The 18,295-nt window shown below is 33.8% G+C and overlaps 1 protein-coding gene across 2 annotated transcripts; it reads left to right on the forward strand.

The window, feature by feature from the left end:
* The first annotated feature begins 6 nt into the window (after positions 1–6).
* LOC120343443 (spliceosome associated factor 3, U4/U6 recycling protein-like) lies at positions 7–13,429 on the forward strand. 2 transcript variants are annotated; one of them, XM_039412615.2, is made up of 23 exons: positions 7–142; positions 729–854; positions 1,377–1,482; positions 1,786–1,970; positions 2,281–2,386; positions 3,283–3,407; positions 4,245–4,400; positions 4,680–4,811; positions 4,894–5,002; positions 5,406–5,480; positions 6,195–6,369; positions 7,008–7,236; positions 8,079–8,214; positions 8,482–8,571; positions 8,793–8,864; positions 9,206–9,313; positions 10,021–10,121; positions 10,544–10,675; positions 10,757–10,822; positions 11,347–11,499; positions 11,912–12,004; positions 12,281–12,375; positions 12,678–13,429. In XM_039412615.2, exons 1-23 carry the CDS (start codon positions 32–34, stop codon positions 12,820–12,822), a joined length of 2,826 nt encoding a protein of 941 aa, XP_039268549.2. In that variant the 5' UTR covers positions 7–31; the 3' UTR covers positions 12,823–13,429. The 2 variants fall into 2 exon arrangements, with proteins under 2 accessions (XP_039268549.2, XP_077967128.1); XM_078111002.1 differs by having other exon boundaries at positions 12,681–13,429.
* Positions 13,430–18,295: the final 4,866 nt, after the last annotated feature.

Genomic DNA, 18,295 nt, shown 5'->3' on the forward strand with positions numbered 1-18,295 from the left:
CTTCTATATTCTTTGTTATAAAGTCTTAAAAATGGAGGTTGAGGAGAGAATGGAGGAGGAAGATAAAGAAGAAGATGAATTATCAAGTGATGAGGATGTTGAGGAAGAATCCTTGAAGGAAATTGAGGAATTGAATGAGAAAGTATTTCATTTGATTTTTATTCAACAAAATGTTATAGTATAGATCAGAGATGGCGAAGATTTTTGTACTGATTGGCTTACTCATTAGATTTTTATCATGAAAACGAAAAAGTGAGCCGTAGATTTAATCAATGTCTGCATCAATGAGGCACTTGACGTTTCATTTTTCATTACACATATTGATAGATTTAACTGAGGCGGTCTTATAGCAAATTTTTTCCTCATTTGAAATATGTTGAAACGTTTTTTTTTGCAATAATCCGTGACTTTGTGACCTGCGGGTCAGTGGTTTGTCATCCATGGGATAGATACTCTTGGTTTGTTTGTAATCTTTGGCCTTTCAACCCAATGTAAATAATCATGTATAGCACTGATATTGTAAGGTGCTTCAATTTTTTACCAATATACTCGTAATAAATATGGTTATAAACGCAGATTAGAAAAACATCAACATACAATAGGTGTCAGTAGTATCGAGAATAAAATAAGCTGTTGTCCACTTATGATTCGAAGCAATGTAAGATTTAGAATTGGCCCATTGTAAAGTTTTTATTTCTATTTGGTTATTTACCTTGTATTGTTTTTAGTTGTCCAGATCTCCATTCGACTATCATTCTCACATCACAATTATTAAACTTCTGAGAAAAACTGGAGAACTTGAAAAATTAAGAGATGCTCGTAATGTTATGGCAAAGATATTCCCACTAACTCAGGTAAGACTGAAATATTTGTAAATTGTATGAAAATTTACGGCGCCAGTATACTATGAGATCAATCGCTTTTTCTCCAACTTAAACCCCAGACTGTAACTCGATAGGCGACATAGGTGGATGATCTCATGATATAGCTGCACCAAAATTTCTTCTCAGTGGAACTAATTTATGTAAATTGTCATAGTTTATATCTGTGGTTTCCAACCTTTTCTCGATAAATTCCTCTTTTTGCCTATTTTGGACAACTTCATTCCTCCTTTACTATGCATAAAAACTATGATCGATTATTTGTGCAATCTTAATAGGTCTGAAATTAGAGCTACGGGCAACTGGCATGTTGGCTTTTGCACAGTTTATATATATAGTTTATAATAAATTCATTAATGGGTATTACAACAATACTAATTAACCAAATCGATTTTGTGAAATTACATCATATACAAAGTGATATTTTCTCCCTAAAATATCAAAATCCCCCCCCAAAGGGTAATTTTTCCTATAATATATTGTTAATTATCCTAGGCTCTCTGGTTGGAGTGGATTGAAGATGAAAAAAAATATGCGGAATCGGAAGAAGATCATAATAGAATTGTTGAATTATTTGAAAAAGCTGTCAAGGATTACATATGTGAGTTAAGCGACAATTTTAATTCAATTGTATAATATATTATAGGCAATATGTTAGGTATGTTCAATTAGAATACAACATACTTGTGTTGGCATTTGGTTTGACATAACTGGTTTATTTTTTTACTTTCCAAGATATTGGCAATTGGGAATATATTCAGTATTCCACATTCGTAAATATTATTTCAAAATGCACTTTGATAATACGATAATGGCCAACCCTGACCATACTGCATAAAGGTGAAATTTATTTAGAATTTTTGACTTCAGTTAATATTATTTTTTTATATTTTCATTTTATTAGGTCCAGAGGTATGGCTTGAATATGCTCAATATTCTATAAGATGGTTGGGTTCAGAAGATGGTTTGAATAGAATTCGTGATGTTATGGAAAGATCTATAACAGCCGTAGGCCTACATGTAACAGAAGGTGCTGCGTTATGGGAAATGTACAGAGAGTTTGAAAATGCAATGTTACAAAATTTACAGGTTGGTTATTACTTACCAGTATGGCACGCATTGAGATTAAAACCTAACATTTGTATTTTTTATAGCTTTCTTGAATGTAACCTGTTTATTCCAGTTTTCGGTTGACTCTGTATTGTAAAAAATCTATCAAGGCACATATGTTTCAAAATGTTTCTAACCAGTAATAGGTATGTAAAAGTTGCCTGCATACATAATGAGTCCAAATTACAGTATCAAATTTAATATAGAAACTATTTATATTCATGTATATATGAGAAATGTGTAATCTTCCTCTAACTAGTTTTTTGAACTCTATATTTCAAATCAACAGCCTGCTCCTGGAAGTGTATCGACAGCCGAACAACAAGAAAAAATCAAAAAACAATCGAATAAAATAAAAACTCTCTTCAAGCGACAACTCGCCATTCCCCTGCTAGGTAAGTACAATGGACCAATGGTAATACTGTTCTTGAACAAATTTATTTTATTTTATTTAAATAGCATAGATTGTAACTTGAAAGATAAACCATGGCTAACAATGACTTGTTGCTCTCACAGTGTTTCAAACCATCATTAAGGTTTATCGCATACAACAATCTGATTTTCAAAATTACCGATAAAGAATTTTAGCCTAGTCTATCACAGCTATTTATATACTAATTTTTTATTACTGCAATTAAATTAAAACTCCTAGGAAGACAGAGTAATCATTGAATTATCTGATTTATATTTAAGTTACCGAAACACAACTGAAAACTAATGAATAGAGTTCAAAAACGCGAAAACAAGGTAATGTTTAAGACCACGCTTGAAAATCTGTCTGAGTGAAAAAAGTGTCTGAGCGGAGGCGAAAAGGGAGCATTGTTACGTCACTTTTTTCATCTTGCTGATTGGCCAATGTCACGAAGTAAACAAGAAAGTCGATGCTCGGGGAAAGGTCCATTTGTCCAGTTTTTTTTTGTATGAGGCCTATTCACAGAATTTGCTTTATTAAACCATGCTCTATGCAAGCAACTTTATTAATATTTTTTGCCCTAGTAATACCCTAGTAATAAAAATGTTGTAGACTATGTTATAGTTGAGGCTAGTATATTATTTAGATAAAGTCTTATGTTTTTTCGACGTTGTCGCGCAACATGCTGAACGTTAAGAATACGCTCACCTCGGATTACCCTAACTAATCTCATACTCGACATAGACTGGTAACCGGACGAGAGGCTGTGGTTTGCCATACGATTAGGTATTGGCTTTCCTCTTCCCGGGGATAAATATGTAAATCCTACCCTAGATTCCTAATATTTTTCACTGTTTGGTTGAAATATTTTTTATTCAGATATGCAAACCACAATGCAAGAATATATTGAATGGTGTGAAGATGAAATTGACTCAAACACTAAAGTTATGTATGAGAAATCACTCAAACAATTCGAAGAGTTGAAACCATTTGAAGATGCATTGGTAAGAATTAATTTTCAATTTCATTATTTTTGGATGATATATTTGGACAAATTGTTATAGACTTGATGCTAATAATGGTGAATATTTACATCAGAGCCAATATTTCATCAATCAAATATTTTAGTGTAATACCATTAATATAGTGTATTACTTCTTAACTGTGTATTTTAAGCTATGGAATTAGAAATAGCAATTCCTATTTTTTGTGTTTAGCTGAGATGATAATACACATCTGGATTTTCAAAATATTGTATGATTTATTCATAACAATTTTTTTGTGCTTTTGAGTATGACTGCTATTGACAGAAAGTTTGCAGAAGTTTTACATGGGGGTTTCACTGTGCTAACATGGTTAATGTACTGATAAAGCAGTAATCGGGATTATTATAATTTTTATATGATAATCTTATGTTTCTCATTATTACTTATCGATCTCAAGATCGGTTTGGTAAGGTATTTGTCTGTCTGTCTATCTGTTTGATTGACTGTTAGGTGAACACGATATCTCACAAAGGCGAGGTTGAATCTGCTCCAAAATTTGCATGTGCATTCATCTTATCTAGGACCAGAAGCCTATTGATTTTGGATGAATTATGTCACTATAGAGTCGTGAATCGAAACCGCAGTTTCGATCGATAAGTCTTCGGTCTCCGACCGATATTCTCGTTTTAGATGTTCATTTTTTTGAATATTAATATAAGATTTTACATAATATATTAAAAACTATGTCAAACTCAAATGACTTATCATTTGCTTCCTTTGAATCTGGTAATCATTGCATTTTGTAACTCTTATCATTGTATTTTTATCTTTTATCATTTTTCTTATCTACTGTAGCTACAGACTGCTTCACCCAAGTTAGAGGAATATCAAAATTACATTCAACATGAGATCAAATTAGGAGCTCTGGAAAGAGTACAATGTATTTATGAAAGAGCATTGGTTGAAAATTGTTTGAATTCTGATTTCTGGATACAATATTTGAAATATATGGTGAGTTAGTTCAGTGTGAAAGATGTTATAGATGGTATTTTATAGTTTTTTAACTATAAGATTCCTATAGTTCCGCTTAAAAACTCTTCTAAGTCTAACCCAGATCAGTTCACTGTAATATGGTAATTGACTAACGCTGATTTATTATTCAAATGACATCAAACAACTTACAGTTACAAGCATATAGAAAGTTATTTAATTTTAGAATATCAATATTTTTAATTCATTTTTACTCATTTTTTGATATTTGTAATATCAAATTTTATTCTTGTTTACTAGAGTTATCAGATTCACTCGCCGAAATTACTGGTAGATGTCCATCTCAGGTCAGTCAGAAATTGTCCATGGACCGGTCAATTGTGGGTTTTATACTTATTAGCACTGGAGAGAAATAATGCAAATAAAGAAAAGGTAATGTTTTTACTTTTCAAAAATTCAAATTTGCAGAAGTAAAAGCTTTATGCCGAATTTCAACTTCGAAATATTATTTTAGTTGAATGATGTTTTCGAAGAAGCGCTATCTTCCGGATTTACATCAGCTAGTGAATATGTTGTATTATGGAGGACAAGATGCTCTCAAATAAGGAGAAGAATTTCTAATGGTAAATTGATTCGTAGTATGCTCTTTTATATATATTATTTCCCGTTTTGTTCTACATTTTATTCTTGTTTCAACATATTTTTACTCTACTTTATCTGTTTATTAGTTTGCCATATATTCTTTATTGTTCATTATTTGACACCGATCATTTTGCTGAATTGTTGTTGTATAGTTTGTTATTGTTGGGTAAAGTCTTTAGAAGGCTATTAGTTTTTTTTTTTTAATTTGTTAGGACCAAATATTTTCCCCCAAATTTTGTTGGTGAATTTTGAGTCATGTGAACGCTTTTTATGACATCTTGGAACACTTATATGAGCTTCAACCTTTTTGTCCATATATTTATGCATTGCTGTCCTGTTTGGGTAATATGCACCTCAAAGTGTCAAGCTATACGTTGTATTCAGGTTCAGAAGAAATAGAAGAATTAAGAGAAACCTTTGTTAAAGCAACTAACTACATCAATGATAAATTATATCCAGGTAACATGGTCTTAATTTTGCGTTTGACTCAGTTTGAGGGTCAGAAGTTGTTTTTCCGTCAATGTTCTACCAATGGCCGGAAGGCTCCAGCCATTGACTCGAATGAGGTTGGACACGAGTTACCATTTATCAGAGACTTTTAGTGGTAAAGTGGCAAAAAGTTTAGTGCTTGATAAAATCGGTAGTTGAACACCAATCCTAAATGAATAATGTTCGACTACGGCGATATCACTGTGGTTCATAACAGGTTTACAAATATTAAAACAGTGTGCAATTTTATGAAACTCAACAAATGCGAGATTTTGTACCTGCTGTCTGTATCTGATTACAGTATTACAGTTACAGACATCTGTAAATGAACATTCATGTATGTACGTCCATAAATAACGTTACATTTTGCACATACTGCACACCGCCTAGGCCTAGAGGGGAAACTTCAAAGATTATTGAGTTTTATTCTCAGGGCAGCAGGTCGTGAAGGTGCCACCGAGTCCACAGAGTCCTGGTTATATGGTGTGATTAACTTCCTTGATTTACTCCAGAGCATCATTTATGGTCAATGCCTTTGGATGACTTTCCATCATTTTTCGGACTGCGTTCAACAGGGCTATAATATATGGCCTTGTGTAATAAGCATGGCTGACTGTTACCTCTATTGGATAAATGTCTTCTGTCATAATGTTGCATACTGACAGGTATTGCTATTATTTCCAGCATTTGATGACACCGGAGATGACAATTATTCAATGTGGACATTCTGGGCAAGATGTGAAGCTGGATGCTTAAAAAATCATAATAAAGCTGTTGATATTTTACAAACACTAACTCAAGACAATGCAGATGCGAGAAGAAAAATTTGTATTTGGAGGGAATGGTATAATATTGAAAGGTATGATGTATTAAGTGCATAATAAACTGGATAGGATTTTGCATGTTTATCTGGAGGAGAGAAAAATTGATATGACGCTCAATCATGTGGCGAAACATGGTCTCTCAGGTAAGGGATTAGTTAAGTCAGGTTATTTGTTTCAGATGCGTGGACTTGAGGGAAATATGTTATTGTTACTAATTTTGCATAGCTTGGTTCTTCAATTACATTTTCTTGTAGTTCCTCAATTTTGCTTGGTAAGAATTTCTAATAGTTTAGTTACCGTAGATTTTGTTTGATGAGGATTACCTGCGTTGACGTTTTTTAATCCCGATAGTTTTAGGTTTTCTTGATTTCTATCAAAGTTATTCAAGAATTAGTATGATCAAATCGTACCCGTGTCTTGCATTTTTTTTTGATATAACATAACAAACCAGACTCAAAAAGTTTTTATTCTATATTGAAAGTAAACCATAGCAAATACAAATAAAAGTCTAAGGATATACTGCTTAATATAGTTTTCCAAATGGAATCGGCCAATAATATACATACCATTTGTTTCTATTGTGTCTCCATTAAGACTCCAGCTGTATTTTAATTGTCGTTTTAATTCAAAGTCACATATTATAGTATTTTTCAATATTTTAATTCTATTCCAGGTTGTATGGCGGAGATGACAAACTCGATAAATGCAGATCTATATTACGACAAGCTGTACAGAATTGCGCAATACTTCCTAACAGTGAAAGAGGGGGAATACCAGATGCAGAAGTTGCTTGTGAGATGCTACTCGATTTCGAGAGAGAGTTTGGTAATATTGAAGAGATGGATGAATCGAGGAGGCGTGTCACAAATAAAATGTCAAAGGTCACTAAAAGGAGAGAAAAGGTGGGATATTCATTATGGGATGGAAAAGGAAACAGAATCATAGGGCTAATCGAATATTTAATTCGATAGTGTGAATTTATAGTTACTAGTCTCAGAATTGCGTGATTTGGGTTGTTAGAGGAAACTTTTGCTAACTAGCTGCTTTGTGAAACCGGCCCTTCCTATAACATAGAGCAGGGCTCTCCGAACTGGCGGTCCCGCCCTCGGTGGGAGCGTTATGTTTTGAGAACGTTATGAATTAAAGTATTGACAAGGAAACATCTCAAATAGTTGAGAAAAACCGATGCTGACTGGACGTGACGAAGCTGAACATTACCCTGAGTTGGCTGAACCCTCGAGTCGGCCAAGAAAATTTTATTCAAAGAAATAAAGAAGTACGCCTCTCCCAGCCAGAACAAAACCAAATTAGACGAGTCATCATGCTTGACGGAAATATTGTTATGCAACAACTTTGCTCTATGTTCAAAGAATATGCTGACGAATTATAGGCTAACGGTACTGAGGGAAGTTGAATCTGAATAAACCTGAGCAGTTAGTAGTTACAGGGGTTGATAAAAAATGCAGTGGAATAGTAATTGTTCCATTAATGGCAGTTGAAAAGTATGTGAGTTTACCATGTTTTTATTTTAGTTCCTAAGGGTTGTGAAAAAATTTGGCTATGTCATGTGGGTCCTGATGAAAAAAGTTTTAAGAACCTCGTGCATATCATTGAATCATGAGATTCAAACCTGGAAATTTCGTGCTGAGTAAATGATTGTTGATGTGATAGCGTGCAAATGAGTGTTTTGTGATATTAGTTTGTATGAAAAGTTTTTTATGTAGGCTACTATTTATATTCACAGGATGCTGCTTCTGCCTCTGCATACATCCAGCGTCCTAGAAAAAAGGAATGGCAACCAAGACAACAGAAGGGAAACAAACAATCTGGACCAATGAAAAGAAAAAGTTCTGGAGAAGACAAAAGTCATGATAAAAAAGGTGGATGCCATTATTATTGAGGCTTGTATATAGTTTAGTTCACTCACTCAATATGAATCATTTGATCTTCATAAAAAATGATTCTCCGGTACACTAGCAGCTTAGCCTTTTGGCATACCTTGAGGACATTTGTTGATTTGAAAGTAGGAAATTCTAATCAATTATAGCCATTCAGTTAGCTCATTATTGGCTTAGTCCTAGCTTTCAGCTTCGTTCTTAGCTTTGTATTTTGTCTCTCTCTTAAACTTATGTTTATCAATATCCCAGGAGATCATGGTGGATATCATGAAGAACAGAAACGAATGAAAACTGAGGAATCTCCTTCAACATCAAGTAGTGGATTCAAGACTCCAGCAGGTTTGTTGTTTTTTTTTGTAGCAGATTGTGTCATTGATAACTTGATGAATAAGAATTTTGGAGTGTCACAATTTTGGAAGTTTTTTCCAGCTTGCTGAGAATTTATATGAAAAATTTTTTTTGAATTATTCTCAGGTTAAATCTATATTTATTCTGTAAATATGTAAAGGGCTCAGGAATATGTTAAATGGGAAAATGACAGTGCTGTATTAATTTTTTAGGCCTTCCAGTACGATACGGTAATGAATCAAAATCTCCATCCAAACCAACAGCAGTGTCCTCAACAGGTTCAAGTAAGTGAATATTATTTTCGTCAACTGATATATTTTTATAAAAGAAAGCTTATTACTTATCGATTTTAATCGGTAAGTATGTTGATAGGTATTTGTCTGTCTGTATGTCTGTCTGTCTGTTAGATGCACGCGATATCTCACGAAAGCGAGATTAAATTTGCTCCAGATTTTATTTTGGGCGAATTATGTCGTATAATTAGCGAGTTATTAATTAATTGGTGATGGGATACAAGGTGTCACTATGGAGTAAGAGCGCTGTTTTGGGGGATCCCCTAACTTTCGATCGATAAGTCTTCGGTCTCTGACCGATATTCTCGTTATTGTATTACTATTGTTTTTAGAACCTCCACCAGGCTTCAAAGGTCCACCTCCTGGATTTAAAAATAAGCCGCCTCCAGGGTTCAAGGGTCAGATTATGCCTTCTGATCGGAATAATAACAAATCACAAGGTGATTATAAAAGTTATATTAATTATTGAAATTTGAGTGTATTTTTGTAATAGTTTCAATTTTGATTTAGAGTGTAATGTACGATATTTGAAATGTTTTTTATAGTTCGAGGTAAAATATGGTATACACGGAAGCCTTGCTTGGGATCAGAGCTGTGTATCCAGAGAAAAGTTACAAACGACTTAAAATTGGGTTGAAAAAATCAAATTCTAAAAACGAAAATTTAGGCTGTTGGGAGCGTTTAGTAAACTTGATGCTTTTTGACTTCCTTTAGAAAATTTCAATTAGCGTTTTATTATCATGAAGAATTTGAAATCCCGACTCTGGAGAATTCCAAATTTCAAGTCCTTTTTCTGGTTTAAGGATTTCGAAAATAAGACTCAGACCCGATTACAAACATGTTAAACTCGGACTGACTCGACACTCGACAGCCCTGTTTAGCTGTTTATATATTCGGTAAATGACAAGCAATTTCAATGCATTATTATTTTATAAAGATTGAAATTTTATTCTTAAATTACTTTATTTGGCAAAGTCATGATGTATGATAAACTATGAGTTTTGTAAAGATTTTTCTGAAGTATTGCTAATCAACTAAAGATATATGACCAATTTTCAATTTCTTTCAAATTCAATAATTTGTGCATTCTTACAGAGTGCTGCTGTATGTGGTAAGATAACTGTGTATTTGTTATTTTGTTTTTTAGATATATCTTCCCATGATGCTGAACCTGAATCAGATAATAAAACTATATTCGTCAGCAATCTGGACTTCAAACTAGAAAATATAGAAGAGAAATTACAGGAGGTTAAATATCACATTTCTTATATTAATAAGATATAGCATGTTTTTTTGGGGTTGAATAAAAACATATAAAGTTGATATTCAAACAGTCATATATTTTATAATTTATTTAAAATATATTTCGAATCTTTTTTAGGCTTTTCTTTTAACATCTTCACTCGTAAGAAGGTTCTTCACAAGTTTCCACTAATGCATGAAGAGTTACATTTTTATCAAGGACATGAATTTTTTCAATTTGGCATTGCCCACTTAATTTGGTATACCCTGAATGAGATGGTTGCATGGGGTTTAAAAATGTCATACATTTATACTCCTATATAGACTTTTACATGCTAAGTACCAGGCGATAATAGCAGCCACTCAGCCAGAATATATATATATATATATATATCAAGTTTTATCAATTCAATCAATTTTTGGAACAGATTTTCAGTAAGTGCGGAAAGATTGATGAAATTCGTGTTGCCAGAAGTCACAATGGAAATTTCAGAGGATTTGTTTTCATTCAATTTACTGATGAAAATTCTGCAAAAGAAGCTTTAAAATTAGACAGACAGGTTTGTACATTTTTCGAATTAGGGTGAAATAAAACTGAATGATGCATTTATGTTTAATATCGAATTTTTTTTGTTTTTCAGCATATAAACACTCGTCCAATGTTTGTATCTCCTAATGTTGATAAGAAAAAACATCCAAATTTCAAGGTAAGCTTATGTTTTTTTGGCACACGATTTTCTGTTCTTTTTCAAGCTTGAGTTGTTAATATGAATCTGGATAAATGGCCCCTAAACGTTTTCACACTTGACACTATTCTTTATTTTGGTATACTAAATACTAAAGTATCAATTTCTTATAATCTTATATCAATTTTATTGAATTGAATCTCCTATTCTTCTTTTAAAAGATAATTCAGGGATACTCTTTGAAATTTTTTCCGATGTTTATTCGAATAAGGTGCATATCAAGCAGTGCACCCTGTAAATCATTTTTAACAGCAAGAATATAAGTGATTACACGCAAATGTAAAGTGAAAAATTTGACGCTCATTTTTTTTTGTGGTTCTGATACTGAGCTCTCACTTGGATAATAAAAATAGATTGCTTTGTTATAATTTGAACATCCTTGAGTTGGATTTCACATTTGAATAAAGAAGAAGTTTAAAAGTCAGTTCATCATATCTCAAAATCTTTATCTGCTATTGTTCTCATCGATTTTTTTATGAATTTAGATCTTCAGATATGAAGTAGGATTGGAAAAACACAAGTTATTTATTTCCAATTTATCATTCAAAACGACAGAGGAAACATTGAGAGAAGAATTTGGCAAACATGGAACGTTGAAAGCGCTGCGTATCGTGACAAATAGAAGTGGACAATCTAAGGTAATTTTCAATCGCCACAGTTATCTTGACTGTCTTGTGTGTGACTGATTTTGTGTTTATCCAGTCATGATCATTTCTTGAACTGATTAACTGTTTCTAATGTCATAGAAATGAGGAAACACAGTAGTATAAGAGCATTAATAGTGAATAAGAGTGTGACTGGTGTAATGTTGATTCCAAGTCGAGTCAATCACCGAGTCTCATTTTCTTATTACTTGAGTCACTTCATGGTGACTTGAGTCTAACTCTAGCCTAGTCAATAATTCAAGCTTCTCTGACAACTTATACTTATTTTTTGGTATGAATATTGCTCAAATATACCATTTTGGTTGATTCTTTGGTTGTTCATAGTAAAATCTGCTGATAGTTACTCGTCTCATACATTTCACTACTACTTTTTGTCATATAACAGGGTTTGGCATACTTGGAATATGAAAATGAATCTGAGGCAGCTCAGGCTTTATTAAAAGTTGATGGAAAAGAGATTGATGGATTCAATGTTAAGGTATATAAGATATGTGTTACAGATTAGAGCAAAGAGTTTGTTACTCAATAGTATTTTGACAATCATACCCTTCAAAAGGCTTGGTATATACAAAGTTAAAACACTGCAATTTGCAATGCCGTTTTAATTGCTTCAGATTTATTTGATGTTCGTAATGATTTGAACAATTTTTACTAAGATGAATTGACAATACCCTCGCAAAGAGTTGTCGTCCATTATTTTCCGGGTGAAAAAATACCAATTGTTACATTAGGAAAACTTCTCTTCTTTTTATAGGTTGAAATAAGTAATCCACCGAAAAGGAATCCCCAAAGTGGTGATCAAAGTAAATCGTTGTTGGGTGGAGGTGATGGAAGACAATTTCAAGGAAGGTAAAAGGGTCACTATTATAACAATCAGAAAAAAAAGTTTAAATTCAACCAGTTTTTGCTACTTATTCCTGTGAGACATCCCTATCTTGTAATATAGTTAGTTACACATCAAATTAGCTTAAAAAATCTGTTATTTATTTTGTTTTTAGGAAATTTGACTCAAAATATGCAGATTTAAATCTAACGCTTTGCATAGATCTGTTTTATATGAAAAGGGGTCGATTGATGATAAACAAAAACGCTTCCATGATAACACCTAAAGTAGATATTACTAAATTATTGAATGCATTTGGACATTTTAGCAGAGGACGTGGACGAACACAGTTGAGTTTGTTGCCGAGATCAATAAGCCAATCATCAAGTAAAAAGACTCAAAACGGAGACTCTTCAAATTCGTCGAGTGGTGGCATGAGCAACAAAGATTTTGCTAAATTGTTGAACAAGTGATGGTTCAATGAATAAAAGGTTTATTTTGGTTGGTTTGCATTGAGAATTCAAGAGATTGGACGAAGGTAATGAGATGGTGATGAAACACGATGAGTAAACATATTGGATTAACATTCCCCGCATGTCCGTGGTTTGTTAGTACTATCTAGTGTGTTATCTTGGAAATACTCCATCAAAAATAACCAGAGATTATCACCGTGTAAGTTGGTGTGCTGGGTGGGTAGCCCCACTGGTAATGATCTACAATATACCGATAGTTTAGCCTACAAAGTGCTGTGACTTTGTTTGATATCTTGGAAGAATGCATTAAAAATAATACGAGCTCATAGCGAGTAACACAGTGTAGGTTGGCTAGACCGGATCTATTGCTTCTTGCTAGTTGTGTATGCATTACTATAGCACAAGTTCAGGTACTCGTTCTTCAATATCAGAGATTCATTTCTGAGATCGTTGCTGCGTAGTGTCATGCTATTTACACACCTTATTTGTGCTTGTGATTGTATGGCATTTCTTGGTGTTTGTCCTGCAGATGTTTGATAACATCCATGGCAAACCTTTAATTTTCATCTTTTGTAATAATAAAGAATAAAAAGGAAGTCTACTCTTGTTCCTGTGTTTTGTAATCCGTTTACATCTTTTGCAGAAGTAGTTCTTGTTTTGTACTGCTTCCCTACTCAACCGGCTCTTCTAAATATATTTGGATTAATTTTTACCTTCTTTCTGTTGATTTATAACTGCTAGGGATGGGAACTGTCGAATGAGTAGTGATTTTAAATGTAATACATACAATTTCTATCTGCGTTTTCTGTAAACTACCATTCAAATTTAACATATATATACATAATTAAACCCCATCACGGTAATATCAACTAGAAAATTCATACTTCATCATTTTTATTGGGTCAAATCAAATGGGTGACAAACAAACTTGGGACCTCCTGAAGTATGTGCACCAAGATGGCGCACAACCTGAACTCCGGTTGTGTTCCAGGTTAGGGTTCAGGTTATGCGACATCTTGGTGCGCATACTTCAGGAGTACCCAAACTTGTACCAATATTATACAGATGGTTCAATGAATAAAAGGTTTATTTTGGTTGGTTTGCATTGAGAATTCAAGAGATTGGACGAAGGTAATGAGATGGTGATGAAACACGATGAGTAAACATATTGGATTAACATTCCCCGCATGTCCGTGGTTTGTTAGTACTATCTAGTGTGTTATCTTGGAAATACTCCATCAAAAATAACCAGAGATTATCACCGTGTAAGTTGGTGTGCTGGGTGGGTAGCCCCACTGGTAATGATCTACAATATACCGATAGTTTAGCCTACAAAGTGCTGTGACTTTGTTTGATATCTTGGAAGAATGCATTAAAAATAATACGAGCTCATAGCGAGTAACACAGTGTAGGTTGGCTAGACCGGATCTATTGCTTCTTGCTAGTTGTGTATGCATTACTATAGCACAAGTTCAGGTACTCGTTCTTCAATATCAGAGATTCATTTCTGAGATCGTTGCTGCGTAGTGTCATGCTATTTACACACCTTATTTGTGCTTGTGATTGTATGGCATTTCTTGGTGTTTGTCCTGCAGATGTTTGATAACATCCATGGCAAACCTTTAATTTTCATCTTTTGTAATAATAAAGGATAAAAAGGAAGTCTACTCTTGTTCCTGTGTTTTGTAATCCGTTTACATCTTTTGCAGAAGTAGTTCTTGTTTTGTACTGCTTCCCTACTCAACCGGCTCTTCTAAATATATTTGGATTAATTTTTACCTTCTTTCTGTTGATTTATAACTGCTAGGGATGGGAACTGTCGAATGAGTAGTGATTTTAAATGTAATACATACAATTTCTATCTGCGTTTTCTGTAAACTACCATTCAAATTTAACATATATATACATAATTAAACCCCATCACGGTAATATCAACTAGAAAATTCATACTTCATCATTTTTATTGGGTCAAATCAAATGGGTGACAAACAAACTTGGGACCTCCTGAAGTATGTGCACCAAGATGGCGCACAACCTGAACTCCGGTTGTGTTCCAGCTTAGGGTTCAGGTTATGCGACATCTTGGTGCGCATACTTCAGGAGTACCCAAACTTGTACCAATATTATACAATAATAGCAACTTGAGTATATATAATATTTTGCATTTCTCGAGATAAATGAGGTTTTTTAACTATGGAAGATCTTGAACCAGTCGTTTAAGTTTCGGAGAAAGATAATGTATTGTATAACAGTACTTGTTAGAAGGTTTTTGAATTCTCTCCGCTTTTAAACATTTTATGCAAAAAGAAACGTAGTTGCCTACGAATAAAATTCGTATGTAACAAATGGAACTAGTTTCGAGAGGCAAGTCATGTTGCCGTAACGACTAGTCATTGAAACGCTGGTGATTGTGTATTGTTTGATTTTTTCAACCCGGCGTGGACTGGTAACCTGACGAGATGATTCGTCATATGTATACGCTGTGTTATCGGCTTTCCTCTCCTCCGAGATAAATATGTAAATCTCGTATGAATCGAAATCTATTGCAACCTGGTGCGAATTGTACCATGAGGTTATATTTAGGGCTGGGAATTTCAGGGAAAACACTTTAACCGTTAACCGGGTAAAATTAACCGGTTAACCGCCGCGTGACGTTTGACGTAATAATTTTAATTTCAGCTTGTTATGTATGTATGTTTATTCGTCTCCTAATAGTGATAAAAAATAAATGAACGATTATTATTATTTAAGACGGGATACATGCACAAGACCGTACTGGCCTAAAGCACAAAAGTGCGGCATGCACCCTTTTTGACAAATATAAAACAAAAAACATTGGATTAAATATGTATAATATGGTCCCTTATATAGACAGTTGTGCAAGGTGGGGCAATGGGTCATTTGGTGTGGTGAAAGTGGTAAGGGTGGAGTATACAAAACTGTTTATACAGGGGAGTTTATAAGACAAGACAATATATACAAATAGAGACAACACAACACCAAATAAACATATACATAACAATGAAATCAAAATTTAGGCGTAAATACAGCGCCTTTGAGTGGTGAGACCATATAGTATGAATGGGCGAAGTATAAGGTAGTAGTATATATTTACGGTATAAGAGATAAATTTGCGGTTCTTATGCCTATATGGTATGCGTCACTCAAGGGCGCTACGCATACCATATAGTCACAATGGTCATAAAGCAATTTCGCGTGTTCTTATCCCGGTATCGCTCAAAATTATTCACGAATTGAGATAATTTCATGATTCCTCTGCTGCAAATGATAGGCAGCGTGGTTCGGGCATGTGGAAATATTTAAGAAAACCCAATTCCGTTGTTAAACGTCATTTATGTGACAAATTTTCAGTGTTTGATGTGCAAATTCTACTTCGAGATATATTTCATAGAGAAAACGGCATCAACTGCACACTTGTTGTATGACATTGAATATCCGATTTTGCAATGAAATCGTGAACAATATATTTCGAAATCGACCAAAAACTGATTCTGAATTTATCATTGTAAATTTTCATTATCAGCAACCTTGGTACTTCCATTATTTTACTACATTTATTGAGTCCTTACCCTTATTGACAGTTAGTAATATTTTTTTGAATTAAACGCCGCAAGAGATAAATTTGAGATGACGTAATCATATTTGACGAAATTGTACGGTATAAAGATGATTTGTACCTGAGATGTCAGTTAACAGTTAAAATAAATCCTAACCGTTAACCATCTGAAATCGGTTAACCATTCCCAGCCTTAGTTATATTATATCTTTGACCTTTTTTTTTTTATTTGTTTTTAATTCAAGCTATCACCAAATATATGAGTGTGCATCTTGCCTATAAGATAACTGAAAACTTAGTATTTCACGCAAATATAGGTATATATTTTCTGTACAGTATTTACGGGGCAAATCGAAAACTGCATTACGACGTCATAAATAGATTTTGACGTGTGACTTGCGTTGTAATGGCTAACATCTTCTAGAAACGATGGGTCAAATTTCGTGGTTATATTTCGGATAATATCTGATGGATGTGATCAGTCTATAATTATTGTCGCATAATTATTCGTAACGGATGTGTCCAGAGGCATCGATTACCTTGTTTATTTTCGTAACAATTGTCATCGTCAACAATGACGTAACAACTGCAGTTTATGGGGACGCTCGGACACATCTTTTATTCAAGCATGATTGTAACATTTCCTCGTTTTCTTGAATTTGCGGGCTATTTGTCAGTTTTTAGTTGTGTTTCGGAAAATTAGTTGTAAATTAAATAATCTTCATTCGTTAATATGTCTTTCAACGATATTTAGTTTAATTGAAATAATCAAAAATAAGTCCCGAAAACGATGCGGTAGACTAGCCCGAGATCGGTTATCAGTACCCGTAAGCGACACGTGGTTGAATATTTTTATTAAGAATGGTGGTTTTAGACATGCAAACTAGTTTGTAAGCGAAAACCAGAAGAAACACTCTCAAAATAAACATTCAAAATTTGACGATAGTAAAGCAAAAGAAGAAGGTTTCAGGGGTTAAAGGTCTGGGAAACGTCCATCAAATTTCGGATTGTTTTACAGCTTAACTCTTTGAACTCTGACGGCTCTGAGCGAAGTTACTCGCTCACCCTGAAGGTTCGCGGCGCCGTATTGGTAGAACAATAAAATAAGTCTAAATACTGGCTATTTGACACGCTTATAATTTTTTACCAATTATAGGTAGCACGTTGTGTGACATTTCAATCGAAAGGGAATTTTATCGTGCATTGGAAATACATTTTGTCAAAATTAATAAAATTGACCCTAATCTAACAGTGATTTTTCTTCATGTATGTGAGTTTTGGCTCGAAATTTTGTTACTTTGGTACAAAATATACTGCCAATATTTGATGTTCATAAAGAGTTTTTTGTGAGCTTTTTGTTGATATTCGAATTACTATTGTGGCTGTCATATAACCAATTTTATATTTAAATATTTAATTGTATATCATTGTGTCGTGAACAACTTCGATAAGCGGCCATGGCGCACTGATTACGCAGCTACGCAAAAGCCGATCACGTGACTACCGTCATGAAGGTGTTGATAAGTACGTTCGAAACGTATTGCGTGGCAAAATGCGCAATATAACTTTCACGACGACGTTCTCAGCGGAACATCGGTCGCCGAGTTTCAATATGATATTAACCCTGTATGGATTGAAGTACCGACGTCGAGTAATGCGTGCAGTAATAGCGAAGTGAAGGGAAGTTAATATCGTCATATATAATTTCTGGTGGAAAATGTTTTATTCGCCCATCAGTATTTGTTCAAATATCAACCAAAATAAGTACTTGCCTGCTCTGCAGATCGAAATATCTGATTGTACGAATGTTAGGCGAAGCAAGTGGATGTATCAATATCTGAGAGAACTAATAATGCAGAAAGAGCAACTCTTATTCCAACAAGATCATATGCGTCG

The sequence above is a fragment of the Styela clava genome, chromosome 3 (assembly GCF_964204865.1).
Source record: "Styela clava chromosome 3, kaStyClav1.hap1.2, whole genome shotgun sequence".
In the NCBI taxonomy this organism is placed as follows: Eukaryota; Metazoa; Chordata; class Ascidiacea; order Stolidobranchia; family Styelidae; genus Styela; species Styela clava.

What these genes read in the sequence shown, in the direction of transcription:
- LOC120343443 (XM_039412615.2), top strand. Translation starts at nt 32, where the DNA reads ATGGAGGTTGAGGAGAGAATGGAGGAGGAAGATAAAGAAGAAGATGAA. An exon ending in TTGAGGAATTGAATGAGAAA is followed by an intron (nt 143 to 728) that starts GTATTTCATTTG and finishes TATTGTTTTTAG; the next exon opens with TTGTCCAGATCTCCATTCGA. An exon ending in TGGATTCAAGACTCCAGCAG is followed by an intron (nt 8,572 to 8,792) that starts GTTTGTTGTTTT and finishes TTAATTTTTTAG; the next exon opens with GCCTTCCAGTACGATACGGT.